At 45.3% G+C, this 19667-nt stretch overlaps 2 protein-coding genes and 1 long non-coding RNA gene across 11 annotated transcripts in view; 1 reads left to right on the top strand and 2 right to left on the bottom strand.

Moving 5' to 3' along the window:
- The window catches only part of dnm2b (dynamin 2b), a 31255-nt gene extending 17397 nt beyond the window's left edge, over positions 1 to 13858 (top strand). For 3 of the 8 annotated variants that reach the window (XM_004066318.5, XM_078950155.1, XM_020706370.1), the window contains 10 exons: positions 2421 to 2507; positions 3622 to 3692; positions 4767 to 4821; positions 6592 to 6702; positions 6856 to 6965; positions 7074 to 7185; positions 9803 to 9970; positions 10795 to 11021; positions 11569 to 11814; positions 13309 to 13858. In XM_004066318.5, the coding sequence (XP_004066366.1) occupies positions 2421 to 2507; positions 3622 to 3692; positions 4767 to 4821; positions 6592 to 6702; positions 6856 to 6965; positions 7074 to 7185; positions 9803 to 9970; positions 10795 to 11021; positions 11569 to 11814; positions 13309 to 13378 (1257 nt within the window). In that variant the 3' untranslated portion in view covers positions 13379 to 13858. Of the gene's footprint in view, positions 1 to 1080; positions 1220 to 2420; positions 2508 to 3621; positions 3693 to 4766; positions 4822 to 6591; positions 6703 to 6855; positions 6966 to 7073; positions 7186 to 9802; positions 9971 to 10794; positions 11022 to 11568; positions 11815 to 13308 lie in introns of all 8 variants that reach the window. The other 5 variants (XM_020706375.3, XM_020706371.1, XM_011480898.4 and 2 more) reach the window with 3 other exon arrangements.
- LOC144994112 (uncharacterized) lies at positions 8409 to 8820 on the bottom strand. Its single transcript, XR_013657527.1, has 2 exons — positions 8693 to 8820; positions 8409 to 8586 (listed from the first exon to the last, which is right to left on the bottom strand). It is a non-coding gene; the product is annotated as an uncharacterized LOC144994112 (long non-coding RNA).
- A 940-nt stretch (positions 13859 to 14798) lies between the features above and the next one.
- tmed1b (transmembrane p24 trafficking protein 1b) lies at positions 14799 to 19506 on the bottom strand. Of its 2 annotated transcripts, XR_002290949.2 has the most exons (6): positions 19183 to 19506; positions 17398 to 17495; positions 17123 to 17312; positions 15541 to 15708; positions 15056 to 15464; positions 14799 to 15016 (listed from the first exon to the last, which is right to left on the bottom strand). XR_002290949.2 is itself a non-coding variant. In XM_004066321.4 (5 exons), the coding sequence occupies exons 1-5, from the start codon at positions 19378 to 19380 to the stop codon at positions 15414 to 15416; spliced, it is 705 nt and encodes a 234-aa protein (XP_004066369.1). In that variant the 5' UTR covers positions 19381 to 19506; the 3' UTR covers positions 14799 to 15413. The 2 variants fall into 2 exon arrangements, 1 of the variants encoding a protein (XP_004066369.1); XM_004066321.4 differs by having other exon boundaries at positions 14799 to 15464.
- Positions 19507 to 19667: the final 161 nt, after the last annotated feature.

Raw genomic sequence — 19667 nt, 5'->3', positions numbered from 1 at the left:
AATATCTGGTCATTCATAGAGGCAGACGGCTGTGCAGACAGCTGTGCAGACAGCCGTGCAGATGGCTTTGCAGACAGCCATGCATACTGCTTTGCAGACAGCCGTTAAGACGTCTGTGCAGACGACCATGCAGACAGCCGTGCAGACTGCTGTGTAGACAGCCGTTAAGATGTCTGTGCAGACGGCTATGCAGACAGCCATGCAGTCTACTGCACAGATGGCCGTGCAGACAGCTGTGCAGACAGCCGTGCAGACTGCTGTGTAGACAGCCGTTAAGATGTCTGTGCAGACGGCTATGCAGACAGCCATGCAGTCTACTGCACAGATGGCCGTGCAGACAGCTGTGCAGACAGCCACGCAGACTGCTGTGCAGACAGCCGTTAAGACGTCTGTGCAGACGGCTATGAAGACAGCCATGCAGTCTACTGCACAGATGGCCGTGCAAATAGCTATGCAGACTTCTTTGCAGACTGCTGTGCAGACGGCCGCACAGACAGCCATGCAGACTGCTGTGCAGACAACCATGTAGACGGCTTTGCAGACAGCTGTGCAAATGGCCACACAGACAGCAATGCAGACGACCGCGCAGACAGCCGTGCAGACGGCTATGCAGAAAAAAGCTGAATGTGAAAATGGACTTCTTGGAGCTTGACCGTCATTACAGTTTCAGAGATTCCGTTTAATTTTTTCCGTCCTGCTTTTGCCTCGTTGTTGTTTCTCTGTATCTTGTTTCATGTTAAATGTGCTTCAAACCCCCCCGTGATGTTGGTGTTGCCGTGGAACAAATGCTGTTTGTGTGGTTCTAACACTTTAGTGGGAATGAAGATGCTCACAGATGAAGGACTATATTCATGGAGCTGAGGTTTCCTGTGGTTGGAAAATGTTTTTGCCTGGAGAGAACTCTGTAGAATCTGCTGCTTCTTTCTTCGTGAAAACTAAACTTTCCATGTATTCTTTACGTCTTTTCTATGTTCTTTGCCTCTGTTGTTTCCGGCGTTGACCTTTACTTCCGAACTTTGCTGCTCTTTTCCTGCTTTGTGTCAATCTTCCATTTTTGTCTACAATAATGCGTCACTACAGGACAGGCTTGTTCACCCCTGACTTGGCATTTGAGGCCATAATGAAAAAGCAGATCATTAAGCTGAAGGACCCCTGTCTGAAATGCGTAGACCTGGTCATCACGGAGCTCGTGGCCCTGATCATGAAGTGTGCTGAGAAGGTACTGAGCGGGAAAGGACGAGCAGGAAATGACCCACAGAAACCAAATCCAAATCTTCACGTGGCAGCATCTAATGCTAACATCGATCACCACCCGAACATCCTTCTGTCGGCCATATTGATGCTTTTCTCTACATGAATCTTAGGGAGCATTCAGACCAAAACAGTCTTTGACAGAGTTGGGCAGAGAATTCCCAGACATTTCACAGCTTCTAAAGCAGATTGAGTCTCTGGGTAGTGTGGTGCAGATGCTCAAGCTGCAAAAGTCAGACCGAACCCCATTTTACGATGATATGGTGCAGCCATGACGCATGAAAAGGCTCCTACACCTGATGACCCCTCCCTTTCTACAGACAAGACTTTCTATGGGATGTTCTGTGACCCCTCTCTGTTACTGGGCCACGATTCTTTTAGGGGCTAACCTATGACCCCAGTCTGACCCCCCTTGATGCCTATCGATGCAAATGTGCATCAAAGCACCTGGGCTCATAAATTTCCTTAATTTAGCATCAACACGAATGTACGGAGCCCCTAAAGGGTCATTGGAATAAAAAAACAACTGAAGTTAAAAAAAAATAAACTAAACTCACTGGTGCGTCTAATCCTGGTCAGATTCACACAGTTGATGTAACAATGACCTGTGGGATAGTAATTCAGTGACAGAATAACTTGTTTTTAGAACATAAATCTTAAAAGAAATGCGTTGTCTGGACCCAACTCAGACCCTGGTGTGAATGCACCCTAGGAGCTCCTGACCATTCTGACGTTGAACCCTTAAACTTTCTAACCCATCAGCACTGAGATCAGGGTTTGACCATGCTTAGTTTTAACTCAGACTAAATCCCACACTAACTTTTTGCTTTTGAGAATTGGCACGGCTTTGTTCTTGTGCCGCCTCATTCAGTGAATACCATCAGAAAACCACCAAAGTCTTCATCTCTTTTTCACGTATTTCTTCTCTTACCTCCATTTGACCGAGTCCTCAGACTGAAACTCTATCAGCTTGAGATAACCCAGTCTGGCACGGCTCACTTAGACTATGAATAATTCTCACAACACTATCCGTTGATGAAGATATCTCAAGCTAATAGAAAATATGTTGCTGTACAGCAAATTTGAAACGAGAGTCATGTCTCCACTTTTGACAACGTCCCACACGCGTGTATTTGCAGTGTGTGCGTTTGTGTTGTGTGCGTTTTCAGCTGGGATCGTATCCTCGGCTGAGGGAGGAGACGGAGCGCATCGTCACCACTTACATCAGAGAGAGAGACAGCAAGACCAAAGACCAGGTGAGTTCAGGTGTGGTCCAACGTTAACCCGTGTGCCTCCAAGGCACGTTAGCATTGGGAGTGGGGTCATCTGGACCCCGAAAGATAGTGCACTGAACAAGCCGATACCTGTCTTGTGGGGTCTAGATGACCCCACTCCCAGTGTTAACGTGCCTCCGAGGCTCGTTAGCGTTGTATTTCTCCATTTATTTCAATGGAGGCAGAAATCCTGGAATATCTGGAAAAGTTCAAGGATTTGAAGGAGCAAAAGTCACAGCTGGAAAAAGATGAAAGAGCTGAACATTTGAATAGTTGAATGGATAACATAGATGAAACACTGTAGGAGTTAAGTGTATGGGTGTGACGATAACCGCATCACCGCGGTGATGACCTCATCACCACACTTTGCTGTACTCCTTCCTCCAACATTCTACAACACCTAAATAGTTAGTTCATTAGTTAGATAGGTAGTAGTTAGTTGTTACTGTTATTTGTTAATAAATAATACTACGTTGTAATTGTATTAATTTGCGACGCGGCCGCCGGGGGACTTTGTGTTTGGCGGGGGGGGGGCTTCGGTTAATCGCAACACTGCGCCCCCTGCTGGTTCATCACCGCGGTGATCAAAAATCCCACACCATCACAGCTCTAGTTAAGCGGCAAAAAATGGTGGAAGATACTAGAATAAAGAGAGAGAAACAGAAAAACAATGTGGTTGAATACTTTAGAGCATTCATCCAATAAACCACAGTAGCATTCCTTAAAAGGTAAAACAATCTAAAAAAACGGCTCACTTAAACTTATTTGTTTCATAGTTACAGTCTTATATGCAATGGTAACATTAAACCTGTTTAACAAAACTCAAAAGTTAGTGAGATAAAATGAATTGTACCAATAAATGATTATAGGGAATACTAACTCATGTGTAAAATACAGTCATTTAATGATTTAACTTCCACAAAGACATTTTGTGTTATATGTGGCTAAATGCTGAGAAAAAGTAATTGTTTGGTCGTCTACTGATCTAGGAATGAAGTGGAGCTGTGAAGAGAGGACTGCGTGCGTGAAGGATCTCTGAATAATGCGTGGTTTTGATTCCCTCGTGCACAGAAGCTAACGCGTGTTTGTCCTGCAGGTGCTGCTCTTGATCGACATTGAGCTCTCCTACATCAACACGAATCATGAGGATTTCATTGGATTTGCCAAGTAAAGCAGCTTCTCCTTGTTTTGTTGCGATTGCAGACGTCTCCTCCAGTTTGCGTCCCAACTTGTGTGATGCATCATGGTCTTCTAGTTCCAATAGAAGTGCGTGTTTTACGCCACAAGAACAGATTCTTTGTTAACTGGAAGGACCTTTTTTATTCCTACCTGAAAAGGGATCAAAGGCTTTTGGTTCATCGTGGATACAAAACATTTCACCTTTTTTTCAGAGAAGAGGGAAGGAGTTTTCTTTAAAGTAATTAAAGTACTTCCCTGTACTCCCCAAGCTGTGTTATTTTAGCATTTTCCTTTTAGTTATTTAATTATCTGGAGCACCAACCCTGTAACACAATATCTAAATCCAAATAATGCAGAACAAATGTGTGTTTTTCAATGCATTGAGCTGTAAAGTAAGGCAAGTATTATGAATAATACTACTTTATAACTTAAAGGTTTATACGTTATGTATCATTCTATGAAACCATATCCATATCAGATGGTACTTCGGTTAACTCTAAACTCTAAACCGTTGGGTGGAAAAGGACCGAACAAGTGCAGACGGTTAACACAGCTCATAAAGTGCTGATCAGTGAACATCTATGAAGTTCCTATTCTCGCTGGCTTGGAGGATTTGGACGTTTGATTTTTAAATTACTAATAAGGAAACACATAACTAAAATATTCTTTAAACTAATGGTATTTCCCGTCCATCTTGAAAAGGTTGTACTGTAAGTCTATTTCCAGATACAGACGGACGTGTCTGAAAATAGAAACATCCAAGTCTTTGGTGAAAAAACCGTTCTGGTTTTGATAGTCTGATAAAGTAGGCAGTCATTATATCCGTGGTTCAACAACTACAGGTACATTTTACTACCCAAGTATCTGCGAGAAAATGTCATCTTTACTTTGATCCTTAGCCTTACATTCATGGATTGATGGTAAGGTCCAGTCTTGAACGTCTTCATGTCTTGGTTTGGCTGTAAGAAAACCTCTTGAACGTTTCTCGGTCTGTAGATGTCTGTTTGCTTCTCAACAGACTGGATGTTGTCGTTCATGGTGGTCTGTTGTTTGCCTTGGCAGTGCTCAGCAAAGGACAGCGGCTAACGCCACCAAAAAGAGAGTCATTCCCAATCAGGTAAGAGACCTCGTGTTGCAGACTTTTCCCAGCATGCCCCTCACCTCTCCCCTTTCAGGTTTGTGTTATGAATGCTGCATATTCACAGGATTCAATTTTGGTTGGTGAAAGGCTCAAACCGGCGTTAATGAACGGTTGCTGCTTAATCTTTGAAGAAAATCGCTGGTGATGTTTAAAGCGTCGCCCTCGGCAACGCACATTCAAGCAGCCACTTCCGATGAAAAGAAAGTAGACGCACGTAAACGTGCTTTTCAGGCCTCTGTGTTCAAGTTTCTATGTCTGTTTTTGGGCTCCTCCTACTAAACCTGCAGCCACTGCTCACTGACAATGTCCGGCTCCAACATGGCAGCATCTGTATCTCCAAAAAAATGGCGACTGAATTGACTTCATTTGGTTTGGAGCCAAAAGTAAACCACTTATTTATGGATGACGTCACTCTTGCTCATTCCAGTTCTCTGATACAGTCAATGGTAGGGATGGACGCTCTCGTGAGGCAGAGCGGTGCGGGCGTGTCTCAACGAGCACAGATCACGTGGTCGATGACGTAAAAAGCGCCAAATGCTTCGTTTGGTAGAACCAGGGTTCAGATGTCACTCGTGTTGGAACAGTTATCTCTATAAATACAAATGAATCCCAAACAGTTTGTTGTTTCCTTTATATTGGAATCAGCGTCACTTCTTTGCTCTTTACCATGGCTCCTGGTAAAAAACCTTCTGGGGGTGGATCTATAGTGGTTAGGAACTATAGTCACATGACAGATGACTGAGTTAGTGGCGTTTCCATCCAAAGGTCATAGGTCATGGGAATCCAGACCAGCAATTAACAATTTTTGCCTTGCGTTTATTTTCTTTATGTCATGTATGTTCTACAGTGTCAGGAAAGCACTTCTCACAGAAATGGGTACACATTGTGTTGCTTTAACTTTTTTTAAAATGATCATTTCCACATTGAAGTGTTACAAGGAGCTTAGGTAAAGCCGATGATATACGTTCAGTCCGCCACCAGATGGCGCTGTTCTGTGTGCTTTCAGAGCCCCAAATGGTTGTAGTAGTAGGGTTAAAAGTTGTCATCTGGACTTGGTTTTTACTGTTGAAAACGTTTCAGCCAAGAAGCTTAGTCAATTCTGAAAGAGCTGGTAAAAGAGCTGGTTTAAATGCGCTAAAGGGGGAGGAGTCAGACCTGACTGTATAGATTGTTCACGTATACTACATGGTTTCAGGTCATTGGTAGGCCTTTGTCCTCAGCTAGGGTTGGGGACAGTGGCTACCTTCCCCAACCTGGTCATCACTGGTTGGGTTTGTTTGGGTTTCAGAACTCTGCTGGATGGACGGAAGAATAAAGCTGAGACCACCATTCTTATTGAGAGAAGGTTTATCCTTCGTGACAAAGACGGCCTCTTTCACTCGAATTTTAGCCAGGGAGAGAGGAGGGTTTAAGCGAGGAGTTACCAGCTGTTTCAGAGTTGACAAAGCCTTTTGGATAAGAGGTGAAACGTTTTGAGTCCAGATGACAACTTTTAAAGCTACTACTGCGATGGAATCAACCTGGATGAATGAGAGTCTTCACAGACATGCCCCAAAGGGTTGCTTCATTTTTCCGGTACAATTCCATGAACCCAGTGAAAGCTTCATGGGGCTTCTACTCCCATCCCTAGTCAATGGTTTAAACACAACACCTAAGTCCAAACTTAGTCTAAACTTTTACTGGAGGGTTAAAGTTTTAGCTAGCCGTCTCCGTTTGGAGTAACGCTCGTCTTGCGTTGCTGTGCAGGTGATCCGCAGAGGCTGGCTCACCATCAACATCAGCATCATGAAGGGCGGCTCCAAAGACTACTGGTTTGTTCTGACGGCAGAGTCTCTGTCCTGGTACAAAGATGAAGAGGCAAGTCAGCTGACCCGTAAAAACATGCAGCCAGTTTGGTTTGACATTTAGAATCAAATACATTGATCATTATTTCTAGATGGAATTCGTCAGTAGGAAATGGCACAAATGTACACGATTAAGATGAATCTTTTTGATGACATTGTGTGTCAGGAAAAGGAGAAAAAGTACATGCTGCCTCTGGATAACCTGAAGCTGAGAGACGTGGAAAAAGGCTTCATGTCCAGCAAACACGTGTTTGCTATCTTCAACACCGAACAGAGGTAGACATGCCTTGATATGGCCATGTTTGTCTTTAATTGTTTGGATTTCAGCTGAACTGTTGTGTATGTGTGTGTGTGTGTGTGTGTGTGTGTGTGTGCTCCTCACAGGAATGTGTACAAAGACCTGCGTCAGATTGAGCTGGCCTGCGATACCCAGGAGGAAGTGGACAGCTGGAAGGCCTCCTTCCTCAGAGCTGGTGTTTACCCAGATAAAGGCCAGGTGATGGTGGACTCTAGAACACGCTACACGCAGTAAATCCTCGCCAGCTGTTGTCGATCCATTAACAAATGTTGGTTTTCATCAATCATTTTGTGTATTCATGAATGTTGCTTCTGTGACAGCGACCAACAGTTATGTAAGCTTCCACGGCATGCGTTAAAAAGTAATCGTAAAAAGTAATTGGATCACTTTTTTCACGAAAAGCGGACTATTTGTTACGTGGTGTGGCGCGTTGTCATGGTAACGTGACAAGGCGCCGCACCACCGCTGCAGCGATATATCTATGCTGATGATCACGATGTGTTACATAAAGCATCAGTTCAGAGAGAAAGTTCTCCTCTTACCGCTTTTTTCGGTCCAGATGATGAAGATAAAGTTTGTTGTAAAGAAGCCGGCGCAGTGATACAGAACATTTAAGCTCTGTGACCGGAACTTCTTTTTGGGGCGTGCGGTTATCACTTTTTAATGTACACCCAGCAGCCAATCAGAATCAAGTATTCACCCAGACCGTGTAATAAAATAAATGTAAGTACAGCTATGTCATAGTGGCAGGTCTTGTCACTGCAAGGTTAAAGTTTTTGAAGCGTGTCAAATTCAGTGCTGAACCAAAAACGTGACCCATAATCATGAGGCTTTCACCGCGTGTGGGAGGAGCTACTGTCTAAATTTTTCAGCCTCATCGCTACATGGAAGCGTTTACCGTGTATCTCACATGTGTCAAAGCGGGCCAAATTTTAACCCGCTGCGTGATTATAATCGGCCCGTGGTATATACTGTACCGCTCATACTACAAATCCCACAATGCTTTGCTAGTACGTTGGCGCGCAGTCGAAACCAGCAAGCGCTCCTTTTTTCTGTAGACAGTCACTGACAGCCATCCTCCAGTCACACCGGACAAATTCATTTCAGCTCCACAAAGGGAAAGATGGACAACAGGAGCTTTGAGGACAGGCGGGAGGCAGATGATCTGTTCACCAATGCAAAGAAAGACCTGTTTGTCTCGTGGGCGGAGCTAACATAAGAATGTAACATAACTAGACACTATATGAAAAGGTTAAACATTACATATCAGTTAAACATAACTATCAGTTGCTGTTAGTTTTTGAATAAAATCTGAGTTTGGCCCGTGGCTTTACCTCACTGCTTCATTCTGGCCCCCTGTGAGTTTGGGTTTGGCCCCCCCTGCTGTATCTCATAAACAGTCAATGCACGGGAGACACGGATGACGCTGAGATTGTTTATGTTGAAGAGCTCTACCAAAGCGTCTCCACCTCTGGGTTCATGACATCATTCAGAGACTCTCCCGGTACGGCGAGCTTCACCGTCTTCAAATGACGGCGCTTTCAGCGGGACTTCTGTCTCTCTGTGACCCAGTTTGACGACCTGCTGTCCCGCATCCGTCTGAGGAGGGAAAAAATGAAAATGAGAGAAACTTTTTGTTATCATCTCTTTTAAAAACAAGAACAATATTGTAAAGTTCAGAAGGAGAACAATCAGATTCTCCTACATGTTGGTTTGGGACTCCACCCACTGATGACATCATCAACACGTTAAAGCTTAGTCCCTGATTGGTTGATGCGATGTGTCAAATTAGGATTGTTGTCCAAATCCTGCTGCAACGCACTGCTTTAAGACCGGCGCTCCAAACGTACTGCAGGACCGAGATGGCGTCTGTACGCCAACTTACAATTGGAATTGGAATGTATGCCTTAGTCCAAACTGCACAAAGGGATGGACACAGTTGTCAGCGGTACAAAACGGTCAGACCTGCACGGCTCACGCAGGCGACTGGCACAGAACCTCACGGTTGTTGGGCGTTCTGTTTGTGTTTTTCTACGTTCATCCGGTGCCGACAGGCCGTGTTGTACACGTGTTGTACACACACATGTACAACACGTTATGAGGAAATAGGTGAGACGCTGACGCATGGCACGGATTTTCCCTTTTTCTTAACCCCCCCAAAACCCTATAAACAAATCAAGGAGCCCGTTAGTGCTGTTCACGTGACACGTGCACGCTCCTCACTGCACCATGACTGTGAGAAACGAGCCAATCGGAGTGGTTGTGTGGACGTCATACGCTCACTTGCACTTTACGTGCGTGTAGCGTTTGTGCGGTCAGAAAGGAGCCAGAACTCACACCTCGCTAATGACTAGAGTGTGCCGTGAGGACGCCAGCATCACCCGTACGTCATACGTGTGTATAACTTACACTATCCTCACACGATACACTAAACACACGCACAACAATGGTACGTTCCGTTTCCATGACGTCCCTAAAGGTGGCTGTATGAGCCTCAAGCCTCCCGTTAAGATGCAGCCGCTCGTCTCTCTGACCCCCCACGGACCCGGACGACCCATAAACCCGATGCACCCATACGAGTCAAGCGCCGATCGCGTGCACGTGACTAAAGCATGAAATAGTTTCTCAGCCTGAAGCACTAAAAGAGATTCATCACAGAAATCTCCTTCCTCATTCTTGGAGCGGACATATTTACTGGCACCTTCAGGGATCCGTCGCTTCCTACCCACTTCCTGTCGCTTCTTACCCACTTCCTGTCGCCTCCTACCCACTTCCTGTCGCCTCCTACCCACTTCCTGTCTTTGCTCCTCTCCAGGCAGAAAATGAGGATTCTCTGACCCAGAGCGACATGGTGTCCATGGACCCACAGCTGGAACGGCAGGTGGAGACCATCCGGAACCTGGTGGACTCTTACATCAGCATCGTCAACAAGTCCATCAGAGACCTCATGCCCAAGACAATTATGCACCTGATGATCAACAACGTAGGACGGTTTTCTGCTGTTTGCAGCTTCCATGCCTCAGCTCCATGCAGATGTTCTAGTTGGTTATTAGCTTTTGGTTTAGAGCACTAGAATAAATATCCGTCTCATAACACGTTGAAAATGATGGAAAATAAGATCTTCTTCCTTTGTTAGAAGTGAAAAACTCTGCAACTGGAAAGAGTAGAATTTGTAAGATTTGTTCAAATAAGTTGTTTTTCTCTTCTAAGAATCTTGAAATTAGCGACAAACACTAATATTTGTTTGGTTTTTTGCTCTGATTGATGGAATTATTATGTTTTAAAATAAGAGTGTATTGGTAAAAGAAAGTTTTATATCTTTAAAGTAAGTATATTTACATACTTTCTTGTACTTTTCCCCCCAAAAATATCTTATTTTAAACAGTCCAACCCTCCTAATTTCTAGATTAGTTGCTTAATATAAGACCAGAATGACACCTTTTAGAATAAAGTGTCTGTAAATTATGAGTCAAAAACTAGTTTCATTAGAGAAATGATTTAAAATAAGATGTTTATAAGATAACTCAACAAGATATTCAGGATTTATTGGCTAAAAATAAGTCTGAAAAGTTACCATTAAGGTAGTTTTGTCTTATATAAAGTGTTAAAAGGTAAATAAACTAGAAACTATACCAAATATTTGGTGATATTTGGTGTTTTTGCAGTGAGGCTGGTAAAGTCAGAGCTGGTCGGACATTTTTCCTGAAGTGAGATTTAAGAATGAGATAAATTTGTTGGATAGATTGTTGAGCGTACTCTGTCGTTGTCATAACATCCGCTGTTCGTCTTCTCCTCTCCAACATTCAGACGAAGGACTTCATCCACTCCGAGCTGCTGGCCTACCTGTACTCGGCTGGGGACCAGGGCAGCCTGATGGAGGAGTCGGCCGAGCAGGCCCAGAGGCGAGACGAGATGCTGAGGATGTACCACGCTCTGAAAGAGGCCCTCCTCATCATCGGAGACATCAGCACCACCACCGTGTCCACGCCTGTGCCTCCGCCGGTCGATGACACCTGGATCACCAAAGAACCAAGGTGACAAATATTGCAAGTCTACATTTTACAGAAGTAAATCTGCCAGAAAAAAAACTTTATGCAAGAACAAGTAAAGGAGGAAGTGGGGAAACGTGTTTACTTCCTGTTATAAGCACACGGGGCCATGAGTATGTATCCATATAAACGTTCTGCTTACGCTTTCTCCACCAAACAAATCATATATCTGATAGAGTAAATAAAAAGTATTTGACCTTTTCCATTTGAAAGGTGTATTAATATTCAAAAAAGTTTTTTTCTAATTTATACTAATTCATACTAATTTTTACATAAAAATACGATACGTATCATGACAGGTATCATGATATGTATCTTATCGCCATACGTATCACGATACGATACGTATCGTATCGCCAGACTCTTGCCAATACACTCCTTAATTCACTGTGTTATCAATTTGTATCAAATTATTTTTTTAACACACAAAAATGTTAATAGAATATAACTTTCATTTTTTCCTACATGATCATTTACAGAATAATACTTTGACTAAATTTAAAGTTGTGTTTTACTCTGTTTTTAATGACAGCCCTCCCCCATCTACCCGCCATGCCAACTCAATGACACTCCCCCCTAACCGACCTCCAGCAGTACGGGGACCCAGCTCAGCCCCTCCCCCATCTCTCAACCCTTCGCCGGCCTTCGGAGTGCCGCCTTTACCCTCCCGCCCTGGTCCCCTCCAAGCCCACGTGGGGGAGGCCAACTCTGCTGCAGCCCCTCTTGTACCGTCAAGGCCAGCGCGGGTGCCCCCATCTCTGCCGCCAGGAATCCCCAGGTAAAACGTTGACGTCGTTTAGGCTAGGCCTGCAAAATACATCGCAAATTTATTGTTACTGCGATATTAAGCTGTACAATGCGCATATCGCTAAAGACGGCGAAAAACTGCAATAAATAGCAACATTAAATCTGCCAGAAGAATCTTATTGCAGCTTAAAGTATTCAACGAATCACATAAATCAATTAATGCATTTGACCAATCAGATGGACTGAATGCGATTTGCACGTCAAATTCGCTGATCGCCCGTCCAACAATTTGTCCATAAGCTTGACGCTCCAGCGGCGTGTGGGAGGAGCTACTGTCTAAAGATGAATCCTCATGGCTTCGTGGAAGCATTGCCGGTAAACAGCTCATAAGACATGGATGATGTTTAGAGATCCGGTTTATTCATTTTGAGGAGTTCTACATAAATGCCGGTGACCCCGCCTCCATGTCTGAGTCTATGACATCATTCGGTGATTTTCAGCGGTACTTCCGTTTCTCTGTGACCTAGTTTGGTGAGTTGCTGTGTCACGAAAGTGTCAGGAGTAAAAAAATAAATACAAGTAAGAGTAAATTCAGGGGACTTGTTTGTTAGTTTGTTTAAATTAAAATTAGAAAAATATCCTAAAGTCCAGGAGGCTGGAGCAGGCTGCCTCCACACGCCGCAGCGTGAAGCCCGCGACCTGTCCGGGCTGCACCGCGCCTTAGCCGGGTTGGGCTCTGGCAACCCCGCGACCCCGAAAAGGATACGGCGGGTTAAGAAAATGGATGGATGGAAGTTCATGACAAGAACTGCCGGATCGACTGTCCATGTTGGATTGTACTCCACCGCTGATCCAGGAACCGAACACAGTCCCTGATTGGTTGACTTGACCGTTGACTGAAACCTCATTGGTTGAACTCTGATCATTCCACGCCGCTCAAAGTTCGCCGCTGCCAGACCGCCGCACCTGACGCACCAACCACGGTGCAGGACCCTGAACGGCCCTGCCGCACAAATCGCATTCTGCGTGAATGCAGCATCAGTCACATGAACACGTACGGGGGGGGGTTTGACCCTGTATTTGGGTCATCCGTGTCCATGGAGGGTCTTAGGCTACGTTAACACTGCAGGCCTAAACGACCCAATTCCGATTTTTTTGCCTATGCGACCCGGATCTGATCTTTTCAGATCTGAACCACAGATCTGATCTTTTCAAATGTGACGTCTGAACGGCCAGGCCACATGAATCCGACCCGTACGTCGATACGCAGCAAAAGTCATCATTCATATTAGAGACAGAAGTCTTCCATACAATTGCTATGATAGAGAACAGACATAGAGATGTGATTGGGTTTGGTTGTTGGGCCGATCAGAACCTCAACAGGGAACCTGTCAGCGCCGTCAGACGTGATCGACCCTCTGATGCTAAACGTTCTGACTGCCGTTGGCGTTCTCGCCTTCCTGATGGGTTTTCTCCTCCCATATGACCCCCCCCCCCCCCCCCCTCCTGTTGCCTCCTCTTACAGCAGGAGACCACCAGCTGCACCCAACAGGCCCACGGTGGTCCGGCCGTCAGAGCCCTCCCTGCTGGACTAGGAACCCCCCGTTTCCTCTGGTCAGCCGTCAGCACCCTGCGTCCGGTCGGACCGGTTTCCGGCGTTCCCAAGCGTCGTGGTTCGGTTCTTCTGTCACTCCATGGACATTTAAGGACAGCGTTGAGAATCTGTCATTTCAAGTCATGTTTCTATAAACATGAATCACAGACTTTACTGAGGATCAAACACTTTTCATGAGTTTTATACCAGCGTGTTTCATCACTTATCTGCATTTGCTGAAAATAAATCTCAGAAAAACAGATTCAAACCGTTGAATTTAGTTGATTTGTTTCCTGTTCTAGTATACATGGTTCTACTTTTTCTCATAAGGGTAAATAAGAATAGAAAAACATCTGACAAGAACGTAAACATCAGCACATTTCCTCTAAATATTCCTCTTTAATAAAAATGTTCATGCATAAATACACACAGAGGCTTCTATTGTTAAGGAATAAAGAACCTGATGTGTGCCGCTTCCTGAGGGGTTGTTCTGTTTTTGTGTCTCTTGTCAAATTAGATATCAACAGTTCAAAATCTAGATTTTCAGGATGGGAGGTGATTGTGTTGTGGTGACATTGTGTGCTTTTACACAAAAACGACTGTTCAGTTACTTATTGGAGCCAAAACCAAAATCAGTCTGAGATGAGAACCTTGTCAACGTTTCATTTTTGTCGACCTTCTGTGGGTCTAAAAGCTGATTTAGTCGTTCCAAGTTCATCATTCTAACAGCCATGAACACGCCGCCGCTGCATGGCGAGCTGCTCCACCTGGTTGTAGCGGCTTCCGGTTGGTGGTAGACGGTCAGTGATGGACTTCGCTGTCAGCAGACAGGGGGGGGGTCCTCACGTGCATCAAAAACCCGTCCCACGAGGAAGGGGGAGTCAGGGATCCCCAACCCCATCCCTGGTGGGAGGGACCAGGCCCTCGGTGGCGGCGGTTGTCTCCCCCCAAGTCTGGGATCACATCCGAATCCAGGCGGTGCCGGTTCTGGTAATTTTATTCCTCAGAATAGCTGGAAATCCTTCCTGAACACCACAAATGAAGTCGAATGCATCAGATCTGTCATCACGTTCTTGTCTGATCGCCAGGACATGTGAAATTGCGCTAACACTAGCCCTTGTGCTATCCTATGGGGTCCAGATGACCCACCTCCCAATGGTAAAGTGCCTAGGATAGACCAAAGGTTACGGTTATCAAGCTCTCATCCGTTCTTGGTGGAAAATAAGAGTTGAATGAGTGGAGTCGTCCCCCATTGCCTCCTGAGTCGGTGGAGTTTGGCAGGCTTTGAAAAGGAGATAACTGGAGATGCTCACATGAACCCACAGGAAAAACGTGCTGCTACATCTCTGGTCGGGTCAGGACACGGATGAAAGCCGCCATGCATACGGATTCTCACATGAGAACAAGAAAAGACGTCCAAAGAAATGAACGACTATATTTATTCGGTAAAAACCACTGGCATCCACGTAGAAGAACAGAAAACATCCAAACATTTGCAAAAATGGTTTCAAATGTGTGGAATCAGTAATGTGTTAAGAAAAACAGGAAGTTTAAGCAGACGTCCACATCCATACCAAGTCATCACGATTTCCCAAAAGCAGCATCCGTTGACAGACGGAACCTCGTCCTGTTGGTCAGCCTGGACCGTGTGTGCAGACGGGCTGACCAACAAGTCTGCATAATGTGACGGCTTTAGCCGTTTGGACCCCTAAACCACACAGCACATATGTGAGCGCTCAGCCTTTAGCTCCGTAGACCCTCATCCCAGACTCCAGAACATCTCATGTCTGTCTGAGGATCCTCAGCCGTTCTGCTCTTCGGTTCCAGGGTCGTCTGTGTGACGTTTCGGTTCTGGAGAAACTCCTCGGACGAGCAGCGAAACATTAAGATCAACCTTTTAAAAGTCCAGAAGCTCTGAAGAACAGAATCCCGATTTGGAACGTCCGTATGGGTCCACGGAAAACGTTAGCGGCACTTGTTGGAGCAGAAAAGGTTCTTCTACCTGAAACATCCCTAAAGCCCCACAGAGTCTGACTTTATGTGCAGACTCTCCTCTTATCGTCAAACAGTTTCCTCACCGTGTAAACCTGGAAGGAGACGGGAAAGGGAAATCAGACGCCGTTTGAGACGACAGGAAGGAGCACGGCGGCGCTGTGGTCCTACCTGGGTGAGAGCCACGCACAGCATCACCAGAACGCTGGCACAGGACCAGAACGACACCCGCCAAAGGTTATCCTCCAGGAGGTTTCGGTCCCGCGCCTCAAAGGCCCGCAGCACGGTCTGCATCTGCCGGCTGCGGTCCAGGCGTCTGTACACGGCGTCCATGGAGTCCTGGAGACACGGGACGGTCAGACGGTTAGAGCTGCTGCAGCACGACAAATGATCTGGAGTTCACCTTCACATGTAAAACACTCCAAAATGTGCGAGGAACAGATAAACGCCACTTTTACGAGCTCGCCGCACAAACGCCGTTCAAAACCGACAAACTTTAAAGTCTTCTGATCTGTTCTCAAAGAGATCTTTGAACTAGAAAGAGCTGTATTACCAGAAATGCAGGGTTGATGCTATATTGATGAAGGAAAATGAAACTCAAAGGGTCATAAATGGCTAAATTTGTTACGGTGTGGCTCTGGAGGAGCTTCAGACCGCCGTCCGTCCGGCCGCTCTGCGTGAGCGAGCTGCTGGACTCAGGAGAACCGGGTCTCCCGATAGAACCGGGTCTCGTAGCAGAGGAGCGGCTCTGGGACGGATGTGAGCTAACGGAGGCGGCTATTGAATGGAGAAACGCTGCAGAGTCCTGAGAAACCGTGGAAACAATCCTGTGAATTCATGTTATTTCTGAATAAAGGCTGATGTTGTTCCCACATGTTTACATGCAGCAGAGATGCAGATTGCAGCATCGACCGCATGGATTTGAACTGCATCCACGGCTAAATGCTGTTGTTAGCACGTGTTAGCCTAAGCTAACCCTTCTTCTGGCTCTGTGCAGCCAAGAAAACGTGAACAAGCACTCATTAATAATCATAACAATAATAAAATCATCTCTATGCTGCAGCTTGTTTGTTTACAACAGAACTCAATGTTTCTTCTTCTACAGACGTTTCTGGTATTTTAGAGAGTTCTGCACGTGTCACAATGATTTATTCTGACATAAAGTGTGGAGTTTGTAAACGTTTGTTATAATCAGATCAAGTTTTTCTGGATCCATAAACACAGTTCAATTCTAATCCCATCTTTGATCCAATCAGAGATATTTTGCACATAGATCCGCAGCTATTGAAGCCTGTGAAGTTTGGAGGCGATAGATCAAAATCCTTAGGAGTTTCAACTTGTAGCTAAAGGTCTTTTTTTTTTTTTTTTTCTTAATTGTAGTTCCTGTGGCCATCCCATAATAATTTGAAAACTTCCTTTGGCAATCCCCGCCCCGAGTTTTGGTTTTGTTCGTGGAGTTTCAAATATCGTCGTACAGCTTCCAGCTGGTGCGTTCATGGTCAGGGTGCCTCAGTTCTACATAGATCTATACATCCCTCCGCTCCACCTGTCAGTGCCTCTATGTACTTTTAGCCCAGGGTTCGCTTGGCCGCTGCGCCGGACACAAGCAGTGGATTCCAGCTCACCATCAGCCACGGGGTCTGGGATTTAGACTCCTCCCCCTTTTCTGCACGCCTGCATTCGTTCATTTATGAAGAAACATTAGAACAGTCCTTCCAGCTTCTGATTCCTAAAGTCAAACGGAGTCTCCTACTCGGATGTCTTCCAGCTTGTACTCCAGCAGGCTCCCGTCAGGCTCGTCCAGCATCGGCCACTCCTCGTCTCCGCCGGCGTCTCCGCCCGGCGCCTCCGTGAGGATTTCAAAAAACACCATCTTCTCAGAGAAGCGGCTGAAGCTGTTATCAAAGCAGATCTGATAGTCCCCGCCCTCTGTAGGCTCCACCCTGAAACAACAGGAACAAACTCAATAAACAACTAGACTTGTAGAGTCCGTCGGGTCGAACGTGAGCCGGGCTTCAAGCAACGAACACGTGAACGCCGTCAGAACGCCGAGACTCGACGATCAGCCGAACGCCTTCAGGGGAAACGATGGTGAAGTCCACGTCCATCCCAGCGCCGGCAATCACCTGGAAGGACCGGAAGAGACAAGTAAGCACAGAGGCCACGCCCCTTTCCCTCTCCGCCCCCTCACTGCTGAAAAACCACGTGGTGCAGGACCATCTAACGTCCTGGATTTTAAAAGCAATTCGACAAAAATGACGGTAAATATGACGTCATCGATTTCACAAAGTGAAAATGTAATAAATGCGAACATTCTTACCACGACTATAATTCCACTGTGTTCTCATGATGAAAACGTTAAAGTTAAAAATAAAAAATATAATTTAAACACATTTTTTCACAAAAAAAGCAATGCATCGTGGTCTATATTAACCAACGACTGGCTTTTCCCAGAGACTCCTGGGAAATTTCTAGGCTCTGGATTCTGCAGGGAGGGTCTACGGCAGGGGTGGGGCCAACTACGGCCCGGGGGCCAAATGTGGTCGGTTAAACTATTTAATCTGGCCCGCCTGGCTGGAATAAATCACAGAGAATCCTCATTAGGGTTTTATTTGTCCCTGGAATTCAGGTTCTACAGATAAATTGACCTTTGTTGAGGCGCAGAAAGTCATTTTTCTGATCCTTCCAGCACCACATCAATGCAGCATTTCTCCAAGTTTGCATGTTTCCTTAAGGGGCATCAACCCACTGGTGCAATTGGCACTAAATTAAGAAAAAAGGGCCACAGTTCTCAAATAAACCCCCAAAGATGTTGTTTTAAAGTATATATGTAACAATTTTCTATCAAAATGAAGGACATAACCAAAGATAAATCCTTTCCCAAAGTATTAGGGGCCGTCGTCAAAGGAAAATAAATCCATCAGGATAAAGTTGTAAAATCTAAGAAAAAGTTCTAATTTTATGAGATAAAAATCACACATTTTGGGTTAAAATGGAGGAAACAAGTCCTGCTTTTTACAAAAATAGGATCTTGAGCAGCGTGACGTCCATCCCATTTCTCTGCAGTACAAATGAAACCGGTCCGATTGGATCTTCTCTGCTGAAACATTTTAAAAGCTTTTATTTTGAAAAAAAAAACATGACCTTTTCCTTGTATAATTATGACTTTTTGAAGTTGAACAACTTTTTTGTCGCCTCTATTTCCTCATAAATGTTCGACTTTATTCTCATGTTGTTGTCATTGTAAACGCGTTGACCGTCTGGAAAAGCACAGATAAATCCAATCCATTATTATTCTTATTATTCTTAATCTTCCCACCCGGAAGTGAGACGACGTGGTCTCTGAGGCCCCGCCTTTCTCTTTCCGGAACCCCCATGGGAGCCGATTCTGTTCCGTTTAGACTCTTTAAAAAAATTCTAATGTACATTTGGATTTAGACAACATTTTATTCCGTTTTAAAGCCACATGCCTCTGATCATCATGTGTCTTTACATTCTTATGGTGAAGCACTAACTCTCTCTATCAAACCTCTGTTTCTGCTCTGTCTGTTCTGCTTCATAATTATTCACTCACAATTTCGTGTTTGTTCACGGTTGCGCTCATAAATATGATGAAAAACGATTAAATGTTATTTGATTTCAGGGTTTTCCTTGAAAAGTGAACAGAGTCTGTCTGTGAGCTGTAACTGGTGGTTAGCTTTACTAAAGTTGTGTCTCGTGCTCAACGTTTATTGTTTGTAACTCGTAAAAAAGCCGCGGGAAGGTTTCGGAGAACAGTGTGGCGGTCGTCTTTCGTGTCTGGACAGCAGTTACCTGATATTCGACCTCCATCGTTCCATTCTGGACGGCTGACTGGTAAAAACATTCCGAACTTCCGGCGGGGAGCAGGAACGTCAGCTCGTTGTCCTGGTTCCGTCCGAAACAGTCAACGGCGCTCGCGCTCAACATGAAGACCGCGGCGAAGCAGAAACGTTTCCAACGGTTCCGAGCTGTTGTCGGGACGACGTCCATGGTGGAGAAACGTCCAGCGCTCCCTGCTGTCAGGGGCTCCTCGGTGTGTCCGCATAAACACTTATCTACCTTCAGCCATCGACCCTAACAGCGCTCTTCCGCACCACAGCTTTGGCATCTTGTGATTGGATAGACCGAGGCCCCATGGTCCGAGCTTTGGACCAATCAGAGCAGGAAGAGCAGCGTCGGTCCTCCAATCACTGCAGGGCAGAAGTTCTGACTCTACGGAGGAACTCCCTCTTTTTTATTGATTTATTTTATGTGATCGCTTCCATAAAAAACAAGGA

The sequence above is a fragment of the Oryzias latipes genome, chromosome 1 (assembly GCF_053564925.1).
Source record: "Oryzias latipes strain Hd-rR chromosome 1, Olatipes_Hd-rR_3.1".
Taxonomy (NCBI): Eukaryota; Metazoa; Chordata; class Actinopteri; order Beloniformes; family Adrianichthyidae; genus Oryzias; species Oryzias latipes.
The sequence above is the reverse complement of the archived record's forward strand: the minus strand, read 5'-3'. Positions and strand labels throughout refer to the sequence as shown.

What these genes read in the sequence shown, in the direction of transcription:
- tmed1b (XM_004066321.4), bottom strand. Translation starts at nt 19,380, where the DNA reads ATGGACGTCGTCCCGACAACAGCTCGGAACCGTTGGAAACGTTTCTGC. An exon ending in CGATGGAGGTCGAATATCAG is followed by an intron (nt 17,496 to 19,182) that starts GTAACTGCTGTC and finishes CGGTCCTTCCAG; the next exon opens with GTGATTGCCGGCGCTGGGAT. An exon ending in ACAAGCTGGAAGACATCCGA is followed by an intron (nt 15,709 to 17,122) that starts GTAGGAGACTCC and finishes CCGTGTCTCCAG; the next exon opens with GACTCCATGGACGCCGTGTA.